We start from the raw sequence: 20,040 nt of genomic DNA, 5'->3' as shown, positions 1-20,040 counted from the left end.
AAATCCTATAAGAGAAAAGCATCTAAGGTGATATGTTTAGAACACTAGTTTTCAGACCTGGCTGTATATCAGAACCACTTAAGCAGCTCTTTAAAGATAAAGATTCTCTTATACCTACCCTTGATGATTCAGTAAATCTACAATGGTTTCTGGGACTCTGGGAATTTGTGTTGTTTTAAGTATTCCACATGGTTCTGATTTTTTGACTAGGTTTAAGAACTACAGTTTTATATGATAAGAAATTAAAATGACATTTAAACATAATTTTGGTAATGCTGTATATCTTTATGTAATTTGGTCCTTCTTGGATTAAATCACACCACCACAGAAAAATCTTAATAGAGTCACTTCACATCTCATAAAGAATTACTTTGTGAAACAAGGTGCCTTCATTACATTTGAAAGTTGATGCTTCATTTACAGGATTGTATGTATGTGTGTATATATATGTATGGAAAGGGTTTCCTACAAAGTGTCAGTGATGAACAATATACGTTAGTTGTCTAGTGTTATTCAGACTATTGAGACTGGTTACCTCATCCCCCTTTTTTTCTTTTTAACTGTTTTTCATGCAATATTTAAAACATGTAAAAGCACTTGAACTTTTTGATTAGTTATCCCATTTGTTTTGTTAATCTGATAGGTGTGGGTACTTGGACAAGAATACTTATACACGTTTCCTGATTTCTAAAACAGAATTTTGCTGTTCTTACTAATAACTGATGTGTAATGGATAATTATCAGCTAATCAACCTTAATAATAGTTTAAATTGACTACTTATCAGACATTGTTACAAGTGCTTTATTTGTATTATGTTGCCCTCACAGTTCTATGAGGTATGTAACTATTACTGACTTTTTTTTCAACTTGTTAGATAGAGGAGTTAAATAACTCTGAATGTGGTAGAGACATTTAGCGAGAATTAGGCTACTTAATGAACTTAAAAAATTGAAGTTAGGGGTAATGTGCCTTCAGCTTATTCAGTATTTTGTTTTACAATTTTGAGCAATAATTGCAAATCGTACTTGTTAAATAACTGATCATGTAACATCAAGATTATTCTAGTTAATCAGTAATAGAGATGTTATTTATGTTTATATTTATATAATCATTTGTGAATGCATGCTCTGTGTCTCTGTTTAGGTAAAAGTAGAGGGTTTTCTACCTGCCTTTTAGGTGCTCTCAGGAGGCTAATACAAATCACTGGAATTGATGAATTCTCGGTTTTTAGTGCAATATTCTATTGAGAGAATATATGTATATACATGTATATAATTACATTATTGAATACAGAAAAAGAATGTAATACTTGAGTTATATACATAACCAAGAATATATATAATTTGTTCTTTTATTGAATGTATGTATTATTGATAGCCCAATAACTATCTTAAAAGTCTTTCAGTTTGTGTTAGCTATCTGTTAGACAAATCTCTTAAAGGACATAAGAACATTTGAATGTCACCTGTCTGTTTGCTATGAATGAGTTCCCTGGGGGAAGCCTGTGTGAATGTGGGCAGGCATGGAGAATTAGAACATTTACTTTAACTTTTGTTAGTAAAAACTGAAATAACTTTATCTTTAGATAAACAGGTCTTTGTCTGTTCCATTTCTCTGCCGTCTTTCCAGAAAGTTATTTAAGAAGTTCAACTGAATGACTACAGGGGAGGAGAGGGTTCTACAGAGTAGGATTTCTTCAAGTACTTTAGGGTAAATCTTTCAGACTGATGTTCAGAAGTTATTAGGTCTATTACAACAAAAAACCTAAAGCAGTTAAAATAGCTTGAAGGCAAAGTAAGTGTGTTAAATTGACATGAATAAAGAATATACCTAATTATGAAAGGAACTGGAAGTTTTGCTGTCACCTCATGAAGATGTAAGTTTGGTTAGTTTATTTTTATATTTTAAATAACTCTTATTTTGAGTGGTACTTTATTTTTAAAAGTCTTTTTTTTTTTTTTTTTGTAAATTCGGATTTTAAAATATCCTCAGGTGTTACATATTACAACTAAAATTTTCCCGGAGTAATGTAGATCATTTTATTATGTGCCAGTGAGAACATAGGAAATGGTGTTCTGGTACATGATATATTTCCACATTTCTAGAAGGTCTTTTGCAAAATGATATTGATCTTTGAGACTATTCTCTGGCAGAAATAAACCAGAATATCCAAGAAAAGGGAATGGAATTACACTTTGAGACAGTGTTAATTTTAATGTCAACCCTTAAGGTTGGAATAGTTTGTTGAAGGAGTATGGTTTTATGGAGAGTTGACAGGCATTTCTTGAACTTTTCTTCTAGAGAATAAAAAGTGTATTTACTTAATTTATTATTTTAGCCTGCAGTAACTCACAAAATTATTAATCCTCCATTAGTAAGGTTAGTAAAATGTGACATGAAGTCCAACTCGCTTGTTTCATAGAAATGAATATAAGTAAATCTGTATAATACTCTATCAAGTTATATTCTAAAGCTAAAATATTATTGCTCAGATTCTTTTTTTTTTCAAGTAATAATTTATAATTTCTGTGAAAGCTAATCATTTAAAAAAATACCAACTCATTTTGCAATCATATTTTTAACAACCATTTAAATAATTTTTGGTAATCATTTCAGTTTTATTATTTAATTTACAATGTATTAAAGTTTAGTTTTGGATGGCAGTATTCTCAATCTATTTCTCACATTTTTAGATTCTCATATTTGCACATGGCAAATCATCAAACAATAAAATCTCACATTTGAAGTTAATTATAGATAAATCTTCCTAAAGCTGTTTTTCAGTTTAAGTAAAACTTTCTTTCTTAAACCTTTATTTTTCAGCATTGCATTACTTTCCAGAATACCAGTGGCTGGTGGATTTCACAGTGGCTGCTACAGTTGTCTATCTAGTAACTGAAGTCTACTACAGTTTTGTGAAGCCCACACAAGAAATGAATATCAGCTTAGTCTGGTGCCTGCTTGTTTTGTCTTTTGCAATGTATCCTTCAAAACATCATTAATATTAATTTATGAATTTGTTTTCCTTTTACAGCTAACACTATTAGATCTTGTCTCTGATTTAGAAAGGATTTTAGATCATTAGAGAATGTTTCTTTGTTGAAATCCTCTTTATATACTTGGAAAAAAAATTTTTTAATGGAGGTAGATAGTTTAAAAGGTGAAATACAAGGAAAGAAAGCAGTTCCCTCCCTTTCCTTTCCTGTCTGACTCATGTCACAGAGGGAGCCCCTTTCACCTCTTTTAGGTAGTTCTTTGCAGCTTTCCTTTTTTTTTTTTTTCTTGCTGTTTATTTATTTATTTTTTATTTTTTTCTAAACACACACGCAAGAAAACAAAGAAATTGTTTGGAGAAAAAAGAAATAGAACATTGTTTTCTGATGATGCAATCATCTATATAGAAAATCTTAAAGGATTAACAAAAAACTTCTGTAGCTAATAAACAAATATGGCAAGACAGAAGGGTATAAGGTTAATATACAAAAGTCAACTGCTTTTCTACATGCCAGCAATGAAAGAGTAGAATTTGAAATTAAAAACACAATGTCATTTACATTAGCATCCAAAAATGAAATACTTAGGTATAAATCTAACAATGTATGTATGAGTCAACATGAAGAAATTATAAAACTCTGAAGAACAAAATTAAAGAACTGAATAAATTGAGAGACACTCCATGTTCACGAACAGAAAGACTCAGTACTGTCATGATGTCAGATCTTCCAAACTTGATCTACAGATTTAATTCAATTCCAATCAAAATCCCAGCAAGATAATTTTGTAGATATTGACAAACTGATTTTATTTTTTTTTTTAATTTTTCAGCACTTTATTATTTTTTTTATTTGATAAATTTAATGCCTTTTATTGCTATACCTCATTTTACTGTGCTTTGCTTTAGTGAACTTTATAGATACATGTTTTTTTTTTTTTTTTTTTCCTTGTTAATTTTCTGTTTAGTTGATCTATCCATAAGTGTGAGTGGGGTATTAAAGTCTCCCACTATTATTGTGTTATTGTTAATTTCTCCTTTCATACTTGTTAGGATTTGTCTTACATACTGCGGTGCTCCCATGTTGGGTGGATATATATTTATAATTGTTATATCTTCTTCTTGGATTGATCCTTTGATCATTATGTAGTGACCTTCTTTGTCTCTTTTCACAGCCTTTGTTTTAAAGTCTAATTTATCTGATACGAGTATTGTGACTCCTGCTTTCTTTTGGTCCCAATTTGCATGGAAAATCTTTTTCCAGCCCTTCACTTTCAGTCTGTATGTGTCCCCTGTTTTGAGGTGGGTCTCTTGTAGACAACATATGTAGGGGTCTTGTTTTTGTATCCATTCAGCCAGTCTTTGTCTTTTGGTTGGGGCATTCAACCCATTTACGTTTAAGGTAATTACTAATAAGTATGATCCCGTTGCCATTTACTTTATTGTTTTGGGTTCGAGTTTATACACCATTTTTGTGTTTCCTGTCTAGAGAATATCCTTTAGTATTTGTTGAAGAGCTGGTTTGGTGGTGCAGAATTCTCTCAGCTTTTGCTTGTCTGAAAAGCTTTTGATTTCTCCTTCATACTTGAATGAGATCCTTGCTGGGTACAATAATCTGGGCTGTAGGTTATTTTCTTTCATCATTTTAAGTATGTCTTGCCATTCCCTCCTGGCTTGAAGAGTTTCTATTGAAAGATCAGCTGTTATCCTTATGGGAATTCCCTTGTGTGTTATTTGTTGTTTTTCCCTTGCTGCTTTTAATATTGTTCTTTGTGTTTGATCTTTGTTAATTTGATTAATATGTGTCTTGGGGTGTTTCTCCTTGGGTTTATCCTGTTTGGGACTCTCTGGGTTTCTTGGACTTGGGTGATTATTTCCTTCCCCATTTTAGGGAAGTTTTCAACTATTATCTCCTCAAGTATTTTCTCATGGTCTTTCTTTTTGTCTTCTTCTTCTGGAACCCCTATGATTTGAATGTTGTAGCGTTTAGTATTGTCCTGGAGGTCTCTGAGATTGTCCTCATTTCTTTTAATTCGTTTTTCTTTTATCCTCTCTGATTCATTTATTTCTACCATTCTATCTTCAAATTCACTAATCCTATCTTCTGCCTCTGTTATTCTACTATTTGTTGCCTCCAGAGTGTTTTTAATTTCATTTATTGCATTATTCATTATATATTGACTCTTTTTTATTTCTTCTAGGTCCTTGTTAAACCTTTCTTGCATCTTCTCAATCCTTGTCTCCAGGCTATTTATCTGTGATTCCATTTTAATTTCAAGATTTTGGATCAATTTCACTATCATTATTTGGAATTCTTTATCAGGTAGATTCCCTATCTCTTCCTCTTTTGTTTGGTTTGGTGGGCATTTATCCTGTTCCTTTATCTGCTGGGTATTCCTCTGTCTCTTCATCTTGTTTAAATTGCTGAGTTTGGGAGTCCTTTCTGTATTCTGGCAGTTTGTGGAGTTCTCTCTATTGTGGCGTTTCCTCGCTGTGTGTAGGTATGTAGAGGTGGCTTGTCAAGGTTTCCTGGTTAGGGAAGTTTGTGTCGGTGTTCTGGTGGGTGGAGCTGTATTTCTTCTCTTTGTTCAGTCGCGCTATGGGGAGGGAGGGAGGGATGCTGCAAACAAATGACACTGGCGTGCGCTCGCAGTGCCTCAGCCACACTGGGTCTGCCCCCGCTCACGGCGCGTGTAGCCTCCCTGCCCACACTGCTCAGGCTCTAGGTTGTTCCGCCGGGAACAATCCGAGGCTGGCCCTGGGTTGCATGCACCTCCCAGGTCCAAGCCGCTCAGGTTCAAGCACTCAGGTAGTCCTCAGAGGCGCAGACTCAGTTGGGGCTGCGTTTTGTGCTCTTCCCAGGTCCGAGCAGCTCAGGTGATGAGGTGTTTGGCGAGCGCCAATGCTGCGACTTATCGCCTCCCCGCCACTTGGTTATCTGGGTGTAAAACCGGTGCACCTTCTCAGGCAGATGTTGACCGTCCAGACCCCCAATAAGTTTTAGTTAGCAAAGAAGCCAGTTTTATAGATAATGTCTCTCTGGGGCTGCGATTGCCCCCTTCCGGCTCTGGCTGCCTGTCACCGGAGGGGGAAGGTTTGCAGCCGGCTACCTCTGTTTAGTCCTTTGTTCCGTGCGCGGGCTGGCGGTGTCTTAGGTTAGGGCTGGCTTTTCGCATGGTAGATATCCCACAGTCTGGTTTGCTAGCCCAAATTATTTCGCTCAGATAGTGCTCAGGGTATTCAGGCCAGATTCTTACTCTCAGCGATGCAGCCCGCGCCGCGCCTCCCTGCCCAGCCCCCGCTTGCTAATGGCGGATGCAGGCGTCTGCGCTGCTTCTCCGCTGGAGGAGTTACTGTAGGGCTCGCAATCTGCGAGTTTTAATTGTTTATTTATTTCTTCTCCCTGTTATGTCGTCCTCTGTGCTTCCAAAGCTCGGCACGGATTCGGCAGTGAGAAGGTTTCCTGGTGTTTGGAAACCTCTCTCTTTTTAAGACTCCCTTCCAGGGACGGAACTCCGTCCCTCCCTCTTTTGTCTCTTTTATTGTCTTTAATATTTTTTCCTACCTCCTTTCGAGGAGTTGGGTTGCTTTTCTGGGTGCCTGATGTCCTCTGCCGGCATTCAGAAGTTGTTTTGTGGAATTTACTCGACGTTTAAATGCTCTTTTGATGAATTTGTGGGGGAGAAAGTGTTTTCCCCATCCTACTCCTCCGCCATCTTGGCGCCTTCCCTCTGCAGCTTTCCTTCAGTTCAGTTCAGTCGCTCAGTCATGTCCGACTCTTCGCGACCCCATGAATCACAGCACGCCAGGCCTCCCTGTCCATCACCAACTCTCGGAGTTCACTCATGCTCACATCCATTGAGTCAATGATGCCATCCAGCCATCTCATCCTCTGTTGTCCCCTTCTCCTCCTGCCCCTAATCCCTCCCAGCATCAGAGTCTTTTCCAATGAGTCAACCCTTCGCATGAGGCGGCCAGAGTACTGGAGTTTCAGCTTTAGCATCATTCCTTCCAGAGAAATCCCAGGGCTGATCTCCTTCAGAATGGACTGGTTGGATCTCCTTGCAGTCCAAGGGACTCTCAAGAGTCTTCTCCAACACCACAGTTCAAAAGCATTAATTCTTCGGCACTCAGCCTTCTTCACAGTCCAACTCTCACATCCATACATGACCACAGGAAAAACCATAGCCTTGACTAGACGAACCTTTGTTGGCAAAGTAATGTCTCTGCTTTTGAATATGCTATCTAGGTTGGTCATAACTTTCCTTCCAAGGAGTAAGCGTCTTAATTTCATGGCTGCAGTCACCATCTGCAGTGATTTTGGAGCCCAGGAAAATAAAGCCTGACACTGTTTCCACTGTTTCCCCATCTATTTCCCATGAAGTGATGGGACCGGATGCCATTCCTTACTCATGTTTAAATAATACATGATAATGGTGTTTTTTAGATTTTAGATATTATTGCACCTTTGTCCTCCTTCCCTTTCCTTCTTTTCTTTCTAAATATGGAGATAATTTTTTTTTGAGAAATCATAAAATATACTCTATTTGGAGTTTGAAATTTTGCCCAATAATTATTTTAAATGCATGAACCTATGTGCACACTCACACACACACACACACACACAGAGAGAAGTTACCATTCTGATAGTGGTGCTTGGGAAAGTTGTTGCTTGTGCTTGGCAGATTCATATAGAAGAAGAAATTAGGAAGTCAAATGAACAAAATAGAGGGAAAATATGGTCATTTCTTGACTCTGGGATTGTTGAAGTTAGTGTCTAAGAATATTTTGTGTGATTGGACCTCTTATTACCCTCCTCAAACAGTTTTCTATTTTTATTGTATAGAAGCTAAACTCTCTGTAGAATTCTAAACCTTAGTAGTTCAGATACATCTCTTCTTTTTTTTAAACTGAAGTATAGCTGATATGCAGTACTAGTTTCATATTTATAGCATAGTGATTTGGTATTTTTACAGATTATACTCCATTAAAAGTTGTTATAAGGTACTGGCTATGATTCCCTGTGCCATGTGATATATCCTTAGGTTAGTTAGATTAGTGTTAGTCACTCGGTCTTGTCTGACTGTTGGCGACTCCATGGACTGTAGCCCATGAGGCTCCTGTGTTGATGGAATTCTCCAGGCAAGAATACTGGAGTGGATTGCCATTCCCCTCTCCAGTGGATCTTCCCAACCCACGGATTGAACTCAGGTCTCTTGCATTGCAAGCAGATTCTTTACTCTCTGAGCCACCAAAGAAACCCAAAGGATGAAACACATCCCTGAGTGGGCTTGAACCGCGTTTGGTTAACAGCTATATCCTTGTTGCATATCTATTTTATTCATAGTAGTTTGCTTGTATCTCCTAATCCCATACCTCTAATTTTCTCCCTCTCCCTTCTCCCCTTTCATAACCACTATTTTGTTTTCTCTATGTGGGGTTTTTTTTTTTTTTGGCCATGCCGCATGGCATGCAGGGTCTTAGTTCCCTGACCAGGACTCCCTACAGTGTAAAAAAGAAACTCTAGTTAGTGAGATGTTGGATTTCTTTGAATGATTCTTTAACTTTTATCTCTCCCTTTCCATTTATTTTATACAGTTTTCTTGATTTTTCTCTTACTTTTCTCTTTTAACCCTTTTGTTAAATTTTTATATCAACTTTTTTAAAAAAATTAAGACTTCTTTGAAAGCTCCATTTTCATAGCAGTTGTGTGTCATGGTTGTGTAATATCTTTTTAAGAACATTAATAGCTTTTATGCTTAAATTTGCACCTTGCATTATTTATTTTCTGAGTCTCCCTCTTCCTCCCTTTTTGTTTTAATCACTGTCATGTTCAAGATTGTTCTGGAATGTCTTATGGTCTTTGAGTATCCGTTTATATTTGGAAGGAGGGGTTAAAAATTGGAAGTTTCTTGCAGATGGCTGGAGCTTGTTGATTGGTAGGCTTTTTAGTGGCTAATTGAGTGAAGATCTGGCCATGTCCCATATGTGGGATCTAAGCCTGACATCTAGTGTTATGAGAGCTGATTGGGGAAGGCTCAGAGACTCAACATTTTCAGTGTGCAGGCATTGATTTAAATACATGTCTGGGTCCTCCCCCTGCCCCTGTTCTCAGCTCTTCGTTGTCACCTGAAGTTTTACCTAATACCCCCAAGCCCAGTCTTTTCTGGTTTAATATCTTTAAAATTTAATTCTTCTGGGTTCTGCCAGAACTGGGGGAAAGCCATCACCTTAATCTCTGTAAGTCGGCAAAACAGAAGATCTAGAAAGTCTAATTATACTAATACAGTCATTCAACCAACCATCTTGTTTTCCTACGTTTTGCAAGCCTACCTTTAGAGGTCCCTGCTGTCTCTAGTTCCTGACTTTTGTACCATGGTTTATAAATGAATTGGCTTTCTTCTCATTGGGTTCCTTGCCTTGTAGATCTCACATAGAGAAAATTGAAGCCTAAATTAATTACTACTTGTCCATTTACTTAATGCCTTCCAAAATTTGTTGTAATTTTTTTCTACTGTCATTTCTTTTCCTAGTCTTTGTTTTGGGGAGTTCTGCTTTCTTCCTTGTGTGGTTTATTTAGTCAGAGTTGGGGAGTAAGAGAATTAATAGATGTTTTCCATTTTTTATTTCAGCCAGTGACCACTGAACTGTCTTTTAAACTTGTTAGGGGATACCATTTGAAATAAATGATGCGATTTGATATTTAGCACCACTGTGCTATCCTTCTGTTGACTCTTTCGGGTTGATTTAGGTATAATTTAGAGTAGAATAGCCAGAACAAAGCCTTAAGAGTTGACATCTTCACAAGATTTATATTGTACTGGGTATAAATACTGATCATGTGTGTTAGTTGAATAAGACCCCCAGATATTCAGTGGTATACTTATTGAAGAACAGATTAAATATTTAGCTCTATAGTATTAAATAAGTGAAAAATCATTTAGTCAGAATGAACAGCATCCTTAGACATCGTCATATTAAACGTACTAAAACTATTATAACTTGATAATTAGCACTAGCTGAATATGTCATTACTTTTTTCGTACTGTGAGTTTTTATATTCTCTGAAATATTGTTTATTATGATATATTCTTGGTTTTGTTTCATTCTCTTTGTTTTGTAGCTATGACAAATTTATGGTAAAATGCGTATCTTGATACCCAGTTTTATTTAATGTGATACAGCCTTTAATGTCTACTTACCAGAGAAATTAGAAAAATGTACTTCTTAATAGCTATTCAAAGTATTGTTTATGTGAATACATTTTTTACCTTTCATTTCACTCAGTAATGCCCGATAATGTGAGAGCAAAGGTCCTAAGCAGTCTTCAGCACTGAACTGGCTCTCCTCAGTGTGAAGTAGTGCACTTGCAGAAGGCACCACACAATAGCATCCCTGCAGGGATCTGGTCGCTGGCCGTCTCTCCATCCCAGGGAGGACAGAAAGTGGTGAAGGGCTTTATAATCCAAGCTATTTTCTGCCAACTTTGACCCTCCTCAAAGCGGGTAGGGAAGAAGAAGGAAAGTAGAATTGTGTATATGCTTGGGTACATGATTTTCTTTCGAACGTGTAGCATGTGAGAAAATGACCTGCTACCTTCAATGGCATGCAGGAAACCAGAATTAAATGCCTGATATCCAGATTAACTCCAAAGAAGAGTCTGTTAATAGCCTTTTATCTTAGTTATAACATATCTGGTATGCCTTTCACACCCTATGAACAGTCTAGCTGCAGTGACCTCTGTCTGGCTTCTCTTTATTTTCTTATTGTATGTGCCTACTTATTAGTCAAACACATGTCTCCATTGATTACATAGGACAATGGCTCCACTTAATTCCAGAGTCACACATACATCAGTCGATTCAGAAATTCTCTGCAGTTGTTACTGATGAAATAGCCTTTGTTAAAATGGTCCGCAAATTAGACACATATAACTTAAATAATTGGTTCACTTCAAAGTGAGGAAGAAAACTGTCTTACTTTTGTGTTCCTTTTCCTTCTCATCAGTTTTTATTTGACATTCTTGTGTTGAACAACAATTACAGTATTTACAGAATCTTGAAAGTTTTGAAAAACAATAGAATGATTTTTTTAAAACACGTGACACTCAAATCTTGAACCCTGGAACTTAAAACTGGTTCATCTCTTGTCATCAGCTCTGCTTCCTTCTTCAGCTGAGATGTACACGCATCTAAGCTATCACACCTACTTCCAGTCTTACTCCAAAACCCATATTAATTCTCAGCTCTACTCTCTTGCCAGTTTGTAATTCTAACCACACTTTGTCCAAGTCTGCATGTTCTGCTTCCATTTATGCCAGGTTTATGTTGTGTAGAAGGTAAGGGGTAAAGAAAGCCTTAAAATGAGGATGGAGTAGGTGTAGTGATTGTCTTTCCTGTGTGATGACCCATGAAGTTTTAGTTGCTGGAGAAGTGTCCACTGATTTCATAATACGAAGCATATATTTTCATTTAAGAATAAAAGTATAAAGGTAAACATGGTGCTTGCAGAATTCAGAGATCCTTTGGTAGAAATAAAACTTTTAAAAATTAAAATATTGTACAATTGATGGATTTTTTTTTAACCTTTTCTTATGAATAAGCTGTATTGCAGAGTAATACTGAGTCAATTACTTGAATTTAAGTGAGAAGAAAGCTGTTCTACAAAGAATGGAAAAGCTGCTCAGTCGTCCTATTATATTTGGTTAAAGACCTGGATCGTTAGTCACATTTCCACAGTGCTTGTATTTCACAGTGTGGATGGTTTAAGGTACAAAACCCCATGACATATATTTTTAAGACTATGTTTTAAAATTTAATTTGCCTTGGTTGCCACACATGCAGATTTTATACAAATCAAAAAGTTGTGAATGGTTTAAATTGAAGTAAATTCTTAGGTTTTCCGTGTTAAATATCCAGTTCTGTATGTAGATTTGTAAAGGTCTACAAATTAAATGCTGTACTTGTTTGCTATAGGAAATAGACAACTATAGCAAAGTAGCATGACTTGGTCGCAGCTTCTAAATTCCTTAAACGATTCTAAATTATTCTTTACAAAAATGTTCTGCTTTAGGTTAATAGGAAAAATGAAATGCTAAACCCTGCAGTGAACTGTGTAAGATATCATGTTTCCCAGTGAAAAAGGAACAGACTCAGGGCTGTTGAATCTGAGCCAAGGTACTTGTTTTGTCTTGAAAATTTGGAAAATCCATAGTATGTCAAAACCTGATTCTTTAACAAACTTTTGGAGATCTTCTATGACATTAATACTGTCAAATTATTCACCTTTCAGGTCAGAAACCTAGCATTATATAGGGAACTTAAGTGACAAGTAGGACTGTTTTTTTGTTTATTAATTTATAGTCAAGTATGACTTTTTTTCTTTCAGCTAAGAAATGGTAATTTTTCTTATGAATCTAAAAATATAAGGCTAACTTTCATTGTTTTGCTTTATTTTAATCAGAAGATTAGTTAATAGGTTTTTGTTGTTTGCTTTTATTTTTTTTTTAATAAAGCCAATATCTTTATGCTTTCAAAAATCTGGTCATCATTTTTCCACAGTCTGATTAAGTTGAGGCTGGCTGTAAACTATTTTATAGGATGGGTTTAAAGTTGCATAATAGTTTTTGGCTTTTATTTATCTGAGAGAATTTTAGGTTTGTTTCTTTTCTCTTTAACTAAAATAAAGTAATTGAAGTTTTGTCTCTAAGAAAATATGAAAAAATGTTTTAGTTAAAAATTTATCAAATTTTGTTGGTTTTTTTAAACATTTGAAGATAGGATCAGATTATTATAAGAGGATTTTATTTGGTAGCTCTTAAGGATTATTACTTTATTTAATTTAGTTTTTAGTATCTATTCTATAGCAGAACCTTAGAGTTTCTAGATTTCTCTGCAGCAAGAATGCAAAGTATGATGTGATTTTTGAGTATTTTGTTTGCCTTTTCTTATGGAAAACTAGATGTGATAACTTTCATCATTTGAATAGGAAAAAACATTAGGTTATTGTTAGTGTTCCCCAAGAATATAATCTTTCACAGATTAGGAAAACTTTCCGTTTACATGCAACTTGTTTACAGTGGAAATGTGATCTGTTTTTAAAAGGTAGTCATACATTTTGTGAAAAGGTAATCATACATTTTGTGAAGAACTTTTGAGAAACATCTGTGAAAACCTCTCTGTTTATTCCTTAGGATACTGTGCAATAGATTTGTGTATTGGCAAAAAAACTAGCAACATTTCATATCAGAATATGATTTCTTTGTATTTCTTTCCTTCTCAAAAGAGCATCTAAACATATTGTTGAATAACAATATGAGGTTAGGGTGTAGAATACATTTTCTTAATCCGAGAATTGGGTCTTGAAGGTGTAAATTAAGTTAAAACATGGTAGTACTTTAACACATCTATGTTATTAAAGCTGTTATCCTAGATGAGAGAAATTTGCCATTTTTAAAACAAAAAATTAAGCCTGTTCGCTATTTGAAAGCTCTTATCTCCAGCTCAAAGATAAGTATATTTAAAATACTTCCTACTAAGTAAATCTGCCAACCTGTCCTTATTCTGTTCTTATTTTTGTATTGGCAACTATAAATTATGGCCTAATTACAGTATGAAAAGTGTTGACATTAAATTAGAACTTTAAAAATGTCAAGCACATGATAGCAAAAATATATTCCATCCCTAACTGGACATGGAACAACAGACTGGTTCCAAATAGGAAAAGGAGTGCATCAAGGCTGTATACTGTCACTCTGCTTATTTAACTTCTATGCAGAGTACATCATGAGAAACGCTGGGCTGGAAGAAGCACAAGCTGGAATCAAGATTGCTGGGAGAAATATCAATAACCTCAGATATGCAGATGACACCACCCTTATGGCAGAAAGTGAAGAGGAACTAAAAAGCCTCTTGATGAAAGTGAAAGTGGAGAGTGAAAAAGTTGGCTTAAAGCTCAACATTCAGAAAACTAAGATCATGGCATCTGGTCCCATCACTTCATGGCAAATAGATGGGGAAACAGTGGAAACAGTGTCAGGCTTTATTTTCCTGGGCTCCAAAATCACTGCAGATGGTGATTGCAGCCATGAAGTTCAAAGACGCTTACTCCTTGGAAGGAAAGTTATGACCAACCTAGATAGCGTATTCAAAAGCAGAGACATTACTTTGCCAACAAAGGTCCATCTAGTCAAGACTATGATTTTTCCAGTAGTCATGTATGGATGTGAGAGTTGGACTGTGAAGAAGGCTGAGTGCTGAAGAATTGCTGCTTTTGAGCTGTGGCGTTGGAGAAGACTCTTGAGAGTCGCTTGGACTGCAAGGAGATCCAACCAGTCCATTCTGAAGGAGATCAGCCCTGGGATTTCTTTGGAAGGAATGATGCTAAAGCTGAAACTCCAGTACTTTGGCCACCTCATGCGAAGAGTTGACTCGTTAGAAAAGACTCTGATGCTGGGAGGGATTGGAGGCAGGAGAAGAAGGGGACAATAGAGGATAAGATGGCTGGGTAGCATCACCGACTCGATGGACGTGAGTTTGAGTGAACTCTGGGAGTTGGTGATGGACAGGGAGGCCTGGCATGCTGCGATTCATGGGGTTGCAATGAGTCGGACACGAGTGAGCGACTGATCTGAGCTGAATGGGACCGGATGCCATGATCTTAGTTTTCTGAATGTTGAGCTCTAAGCCAACTTTTTCACTCTCCTCTTTCACTTTCATCAGGAGGCTTTTTAGTTTCTCTTCACTTTCTGCCATCAGGGTGGTGTCATCTGCATATCTGAGGTTATTGATATTTCTCCCAGCAATCTTGATTCCAGCTTGTGCTTCTTCCAGCCCAGCATTTCTCATGGTGTACTCTGCATAGAAGTTAAATAATCAGGGTGACGATATACAGCCTTGACGTTCTCCTTTTCCTATTTGGAACCAGTCTGTTGTTCCATGTCCAGTTCTAACTGTTGCTTCCTGACCTGCATATAGGTTTCTCAAGAGGCAGGTCTGGTATTCCCATCTCTTTCAGAATTTTCCACAGTTTATTGTGATCTGCACAGTCAAAGGCTTTGGCATAGTCAATAAAGCAGAAATAGATGTTTTTCTTCATGACAAATAGATGTGGAAACAGTGGCTGACTTTATTTTTCTGGGCTCCAAAATCACTGCAGATGGTGACTGCAGCCATGAAATTAAAAGATACTTACACCTTGGAAGGAAAGTTATGACCAACCTAGACAGCATATTCAGAAGCAGAGCCATTACTTTGTCAACAAAGGTCCGTCTAGTCAAGGCTGTGGTTTTTCCAGTGGTCATGTATGGATGTGAGAGTTGGACTGTGAAGAAAGCTGAGCACTGAAGAATTGCTGCTTTTGAACTGTGGTGTTGGAGGAGACTCTTGAGAGTCCCTTGGACTGCAAAGAGATCCAACCAGTCCATCCTAAGGGAAATCAGTCCTGAATATTCATTGGAAGGACTGATGTTGAAGCTGAAACTCCAGTACTTTGGCCACCTGATGCGAAGAGCTGACTCATTTGAAAAGACCCTGATGCTGGGAAAGATTGAGGGCAGGAGGAGAAGGGGATGACAGAGAATGAGATGGTTGGATGGCATCACAGACTCAATGGACGTGGGTTTGGGTGAACTCCAGGAGTTGGTGATGGACAGGCCTGGTGTGCTGCGATTCATGGGGTCGCAAAGAGCTGGACATGACTGAGCGACTGAACTGAACTGAACACTCTGTTTATTTCAGAAATGAAGATCTTATAAAGCAAAATAAGCTAGCATTTAAAGGAGGTGTTCTATTCAGGTAGAACTGAGGGGTTAATTAAGAGGCTTTTTAGTTCCTCTTCCAGAGAAGGCAATGGCACCCCACTCCAATACTCTTGCCTGGAAAATCCCATGGGCGCAGGAGCCTGTTAGGCTGCAGTCCATGGGGTCACAACGAGTTGGACACCACTGAGCGACTTCACTTTCACTTTTCACTTTCCTGCATTGGAGAAGAAAATGGCAACCCACTCCAGTGTTCTTGCCTGGAGAATCCCAGGGACGGAGGAGCCTGGTGGGCTGCTGTCTATGGGGTCGCACAGAGTTGGACACGACTGAAGCGACTTAGCAGCAGCAGCAGCAGCTTAGTTCCTCTTCACTTTCTGCCGTTAGAGTGGTATCATCTGCATATCTGATATTATTGATATTTCTCGGCAATCTGATTCCGGGTTGTGCTTCTTCCAGCCTGGGATTTTGCATGATGTACTCTGCATATAAGTTGAATAAGCAAAATGGCCATACACAGCCTTGTCATACTACTTTCCCAATTTTGAACCAGTCTCCTGTTCTATGTCCAGTTCTAAGTGTTGCTTTTTGACAGGTTTCTTAGGAAACAGGTAATTTGGACTGATACTCCCATCTCTAAGAACTTTCTGCAATTTATTGTGATCACACAGTCAAAGGCTTTACACTTAAGAGATTGTAAATATACTGTTCTGATTTAAGTGGAGGCTTGTGAACTATTGAATGAAAGCTTGAACCTTTGGCCCTAGCCAGAGCGTGGTATTTTACATCAGAATATTTGTTTGAGTGTTTACATTATGGGTTATGGAAAGGTTTTGTTCCAGTATGGCGTTCAATAAGTAATTGGTTTGAAGATTTTTCTAGTATGAATTCTGGGTGTAGGCATTATAACATTTTAGGTCTTTGTGGTATAGTGTTACATTAACATATTAATGATATATGATTATACTTCCCACCTGAATTTGATTGCATCTAATTTTGTTTTTTCTTCCTTTAGTGTTGATATACCTTGTAAGTTATTTAATGATTCTGTGGTATCAAAATTTGGCAGTAGGTGTAATCTTTGAGAAATTTCCTTTTGGTCATTTGATACCATTTCTGGCTGAAGATGTTATTTTGCTTTTTAGTGTAAGTGAAGGAGTTTGAAATTGTCTTCTCTATAGACTCTTGTATCCATTTTCAGTAAAAATGAAGCAGTGTTTTTCCAACCTAGACTTGGGGTCCCCCAGGCAATGAGAGAAATCATAGCTAAGTCTCAGAAGCATTTCTTTTGTGGTGTTTGGAGTTTTTATGTTGTGTTTTTAAATATTGCTCCTTTTTCCTTATTATCTCCTAATATGTAAGCCCTTCTTCAGATTGCCAGTGAAGAGATGGACCCATAGTGTTTGGTACTAATAAAATGAACCACTAGCTTTGTTTGTGTTATTTTTAAGTTGTGGCAAAGAGATAGATAAGGAGCATGGGATTCAGAATATCCTGGAGAGAAAAGTTTGAGCACCTGTTTTCTAGGATGTCTTTACCACTTTTTTTACAATTAGTTATTTGACTGGGTCAGGTCTTAGTTGCAGCACACAGGATCTTAGTTTCTTGACGCAGGATCCTTCATGCAGTGTGGCTCCAGAATGTTTAGGCTCAGTAGTTGCGGCAGGCAGGCTCTGCTCTTGGCACGTGGGATCTTGCTTCCCCAACCAGGCATTGCAAGGTAGATCCTTAACCCCTGGACCACCAGGGAAGTCCCGTGTCACCACTTTTAAACCGTGTTTCATGTTTCATAAAACTCCATCTTGCATGTTAAAAGTTAGATGAAGTTAAAGACTTGTGAAATTGTTCTTATCTTGCTGTCTTAGAAAACTTGGTACTTTACTTCGTTATAAGAAAAGCTACAGTTTGCATGAGGAATAGAGCCAGTAGTCCTCTGTTCAAAAATCAGATATTTTCCCTTTGTCATTTGCATTCATATTTTTTACACTTAACCTGGCTTCAGCTCTTACTGAAGTGATTTATATCACTTCTTAATCATAAGTAAAATTAAGTTGTGCTTTAAAATTACATAATTTTAAAAATAATTGTGTATGGACTCTTATAATGCTGTTCTCTCCTCTAAGGAGTTCAGAATATTAACCAGGGAAGTCTTAACTTTGTAGTTTTTCTTTATTAATTGAATTACCAAAAAAAATCAATCATAATGTAAATTTAAACTGCAGTGTTTATTACTTTAGTTAATTAGAAAATTTGGAGTAGGAAACTATTCCAAGAGCTTAGATTATGCAAGAGGGCTTAGAGTTATGCCTTGTAACCTTTTTTTCTGTCTGCACTGGCAGCTAACTCCTCTCAGAAGCACCTTTCATTACATACAATATATCTTCACCCAGGTTAATGGGATGGGTTTGCACTGAGGGTGAGGCAGGCCCTGCCTTTATTTCCTCTAGCTGGAACTGGCGTTTACTGTCATTTTCTTCCTGGATACCTAATCTTCCTAATTTTTTTTTCCCCTCTAGAGTCTTTCCAGTTTAAGCAACTGTAGACTATCAATGTCTTTCATTTAAGAGCATAACTGCAAGAACTCTGAAATGAATGATATTCTAATTGAAAAGGAGAAAAAATAGTAATAGGATGTGTATGCAATGATTAAGTTATAGAGAAGTTTTAAAAGTTCACTTAATCTTTAAATGACATGGAAACTAAATGTGCTTTGTTAAATACCCATTAATCATTTTAATTGAAATTAACATCCTATCAATTTGACAACCTTGCTTAGGCTTAATGTAACAAAATCATGCCAACTTCTACAGTGATGCAGTATACTCTTAGTGCTTATAAATGATTTAGTAGCTGTTAGCCAAAATAGGAAGTGGATTGACAACTATGTTTAGGGAAAACTTAGAGAATAATGTTAGATGATTTAAGAAAGCATTTTGAAGGAATAGCACATGGAAGTACCACAGAATTCTACATTACAAAGTAAGAACTAGAGTGTAAATATCACTCTTTAAATTCTTACTGTAATTTGCAAAGATTGTTAGTTTTGCAGATATATAAGACTTGTAAATTTATTTCCCTTATTAGAAAATAATTTGGCTTCCCTTTTCTCCTAATGTTCAGTATCATAGAAAAACTGACATCTGTTATTATGAGGTTTAAGCTCTTCAGTACAGTTTGAGATATCTGTTTATTGGTTTATAACCAAGAGTCCTGCAGAGTTAAATTGAGCAAGACTGTGTCAGGGTGCTGAGTATTTGGTTAGGGAACTAATGTAAACCAGTGGCATTTGCTTGTTTATTAGTTTTAATTTTTACTTTAAAGAAGTAATTGGCTCAAATACTTGACCATTATACATATATATAACCTGAGTTATGGTGAACATAAGACATTTAGAATGAAAGTAATGTGCCTGGTAAATGTCTTCAGAAGGTGTATGCTGGAGCTCTACAGTATATGTATTTCTGATTATATATGTCCTAAAACATGTATTTGTTATTACAAAGTTGAGATCTTTTTAATCAAAAAGTGCAGAGCTTGTCATCTAGCTTTTCATGCTTGGTTTTCTCTTGTCTGGAAAGGAAATCAGGTATTTCATAGAATGTAGCACTATAACTAATATCTTTATAATAGCCTGTAAGGAAATATATTAAAAAGTTGAAATAAGGACTTCTTGGTTGCCCAGTGGCATAGACTCTGCACTTCCACTGCAGAGGGCGCAAGTTCAATCTCTGGTCCAGAAAGTTCCACATGCCATGTGGTATGGCCAAAAACGAGTTCAGGTAAATTGCTAAGACAGCAGTTTTTAGATGGTACCTCCAACTTGCATGTAGATTGTATTCTGAAATGCTTGGAAATAAAATAATCTTTTAAGCAAAATAATGCTAAAAGGCATTTCCTCCCAGATTAGCCCATGAAAGTTCATTTGATCTGTAACTAGCACATACGGCCACATTATTTTTCAAAGAAAATAATGCTTTTGCTAATAAGTAGTTAGGAAAATAAATATGAGCAAGTGTTTATCTTGAATCATGGTATTTGAGAAAAAGTAACAGGTTCATGTGAAAGGAAGATTAGCTAGAGTGGAATTAACCAAGGTGTGAACAGTGAAAGTTGAGAGAGGGGATAATACTGCCGGAAAAGTGACTAGGGTGGTTATTAGTGATACTTCCCATCACACACTTCTGAAGGGCTGATTGCCCCAGGAATAGAAAAATGAGCTATTCTTGTACTTCATTTTTTTTTTTTTTTTGACATTTAAAAGGGGGAGCTGTCTTCTAAATAAGCTTTAAG

General features: G+C 36.7%; 1 protein-coding gene across 5 annotated transcripts in view; it reads left to right on the top strand.

The window, feature by feature from the left end:
* The window catches only part of TMEM161B (transmembrane protein 161B), a 78,359-nt gene that overhangs the window by 41,692 nt on the left and 16,627 nt on the right, over nucleotides 1-20,040 (top strand). For 4 of the 5 annotated variants that reach the window (NM_001205673.1, XM_024994074.2, XM_024994072.2 and 1 more), the window contains one exon: nucleotides 2,825-2,981. In NM_001205673.1, coding sequence (NP_001192602.1) covers nucleotides 2,825-2,981 — 157 coding nt within the window. Of the gene's footprint in view, nucleotides 1-2,824; nucleotides 2,982-11,619; nucleotides 11,763-20,040 lie in introns of those variants that run through there. The other variant, XM_024994075.2, reaches the window with a different exon arrangement.

Source organism: Bos taurus, chromosome 7, assembly GCF_002263795.3.
Source record: "Bos taurus isolate L1 Dominette 01449 registration number 42190680 breed Hereford chromosome 7, ARS-UCD2.0, whole genome shotgun sequence".
NCBI classification, from domain to species: Eukaryota; Metazoa; Chordata; class Mammalia; order Artiodactyla; family Bovidae; genus Bos; species Bos taurus.
Note: the sequence above shows the minus strand (reverse complement) of the source record. Positions and strands in the feature narration are given on the sequence as shown.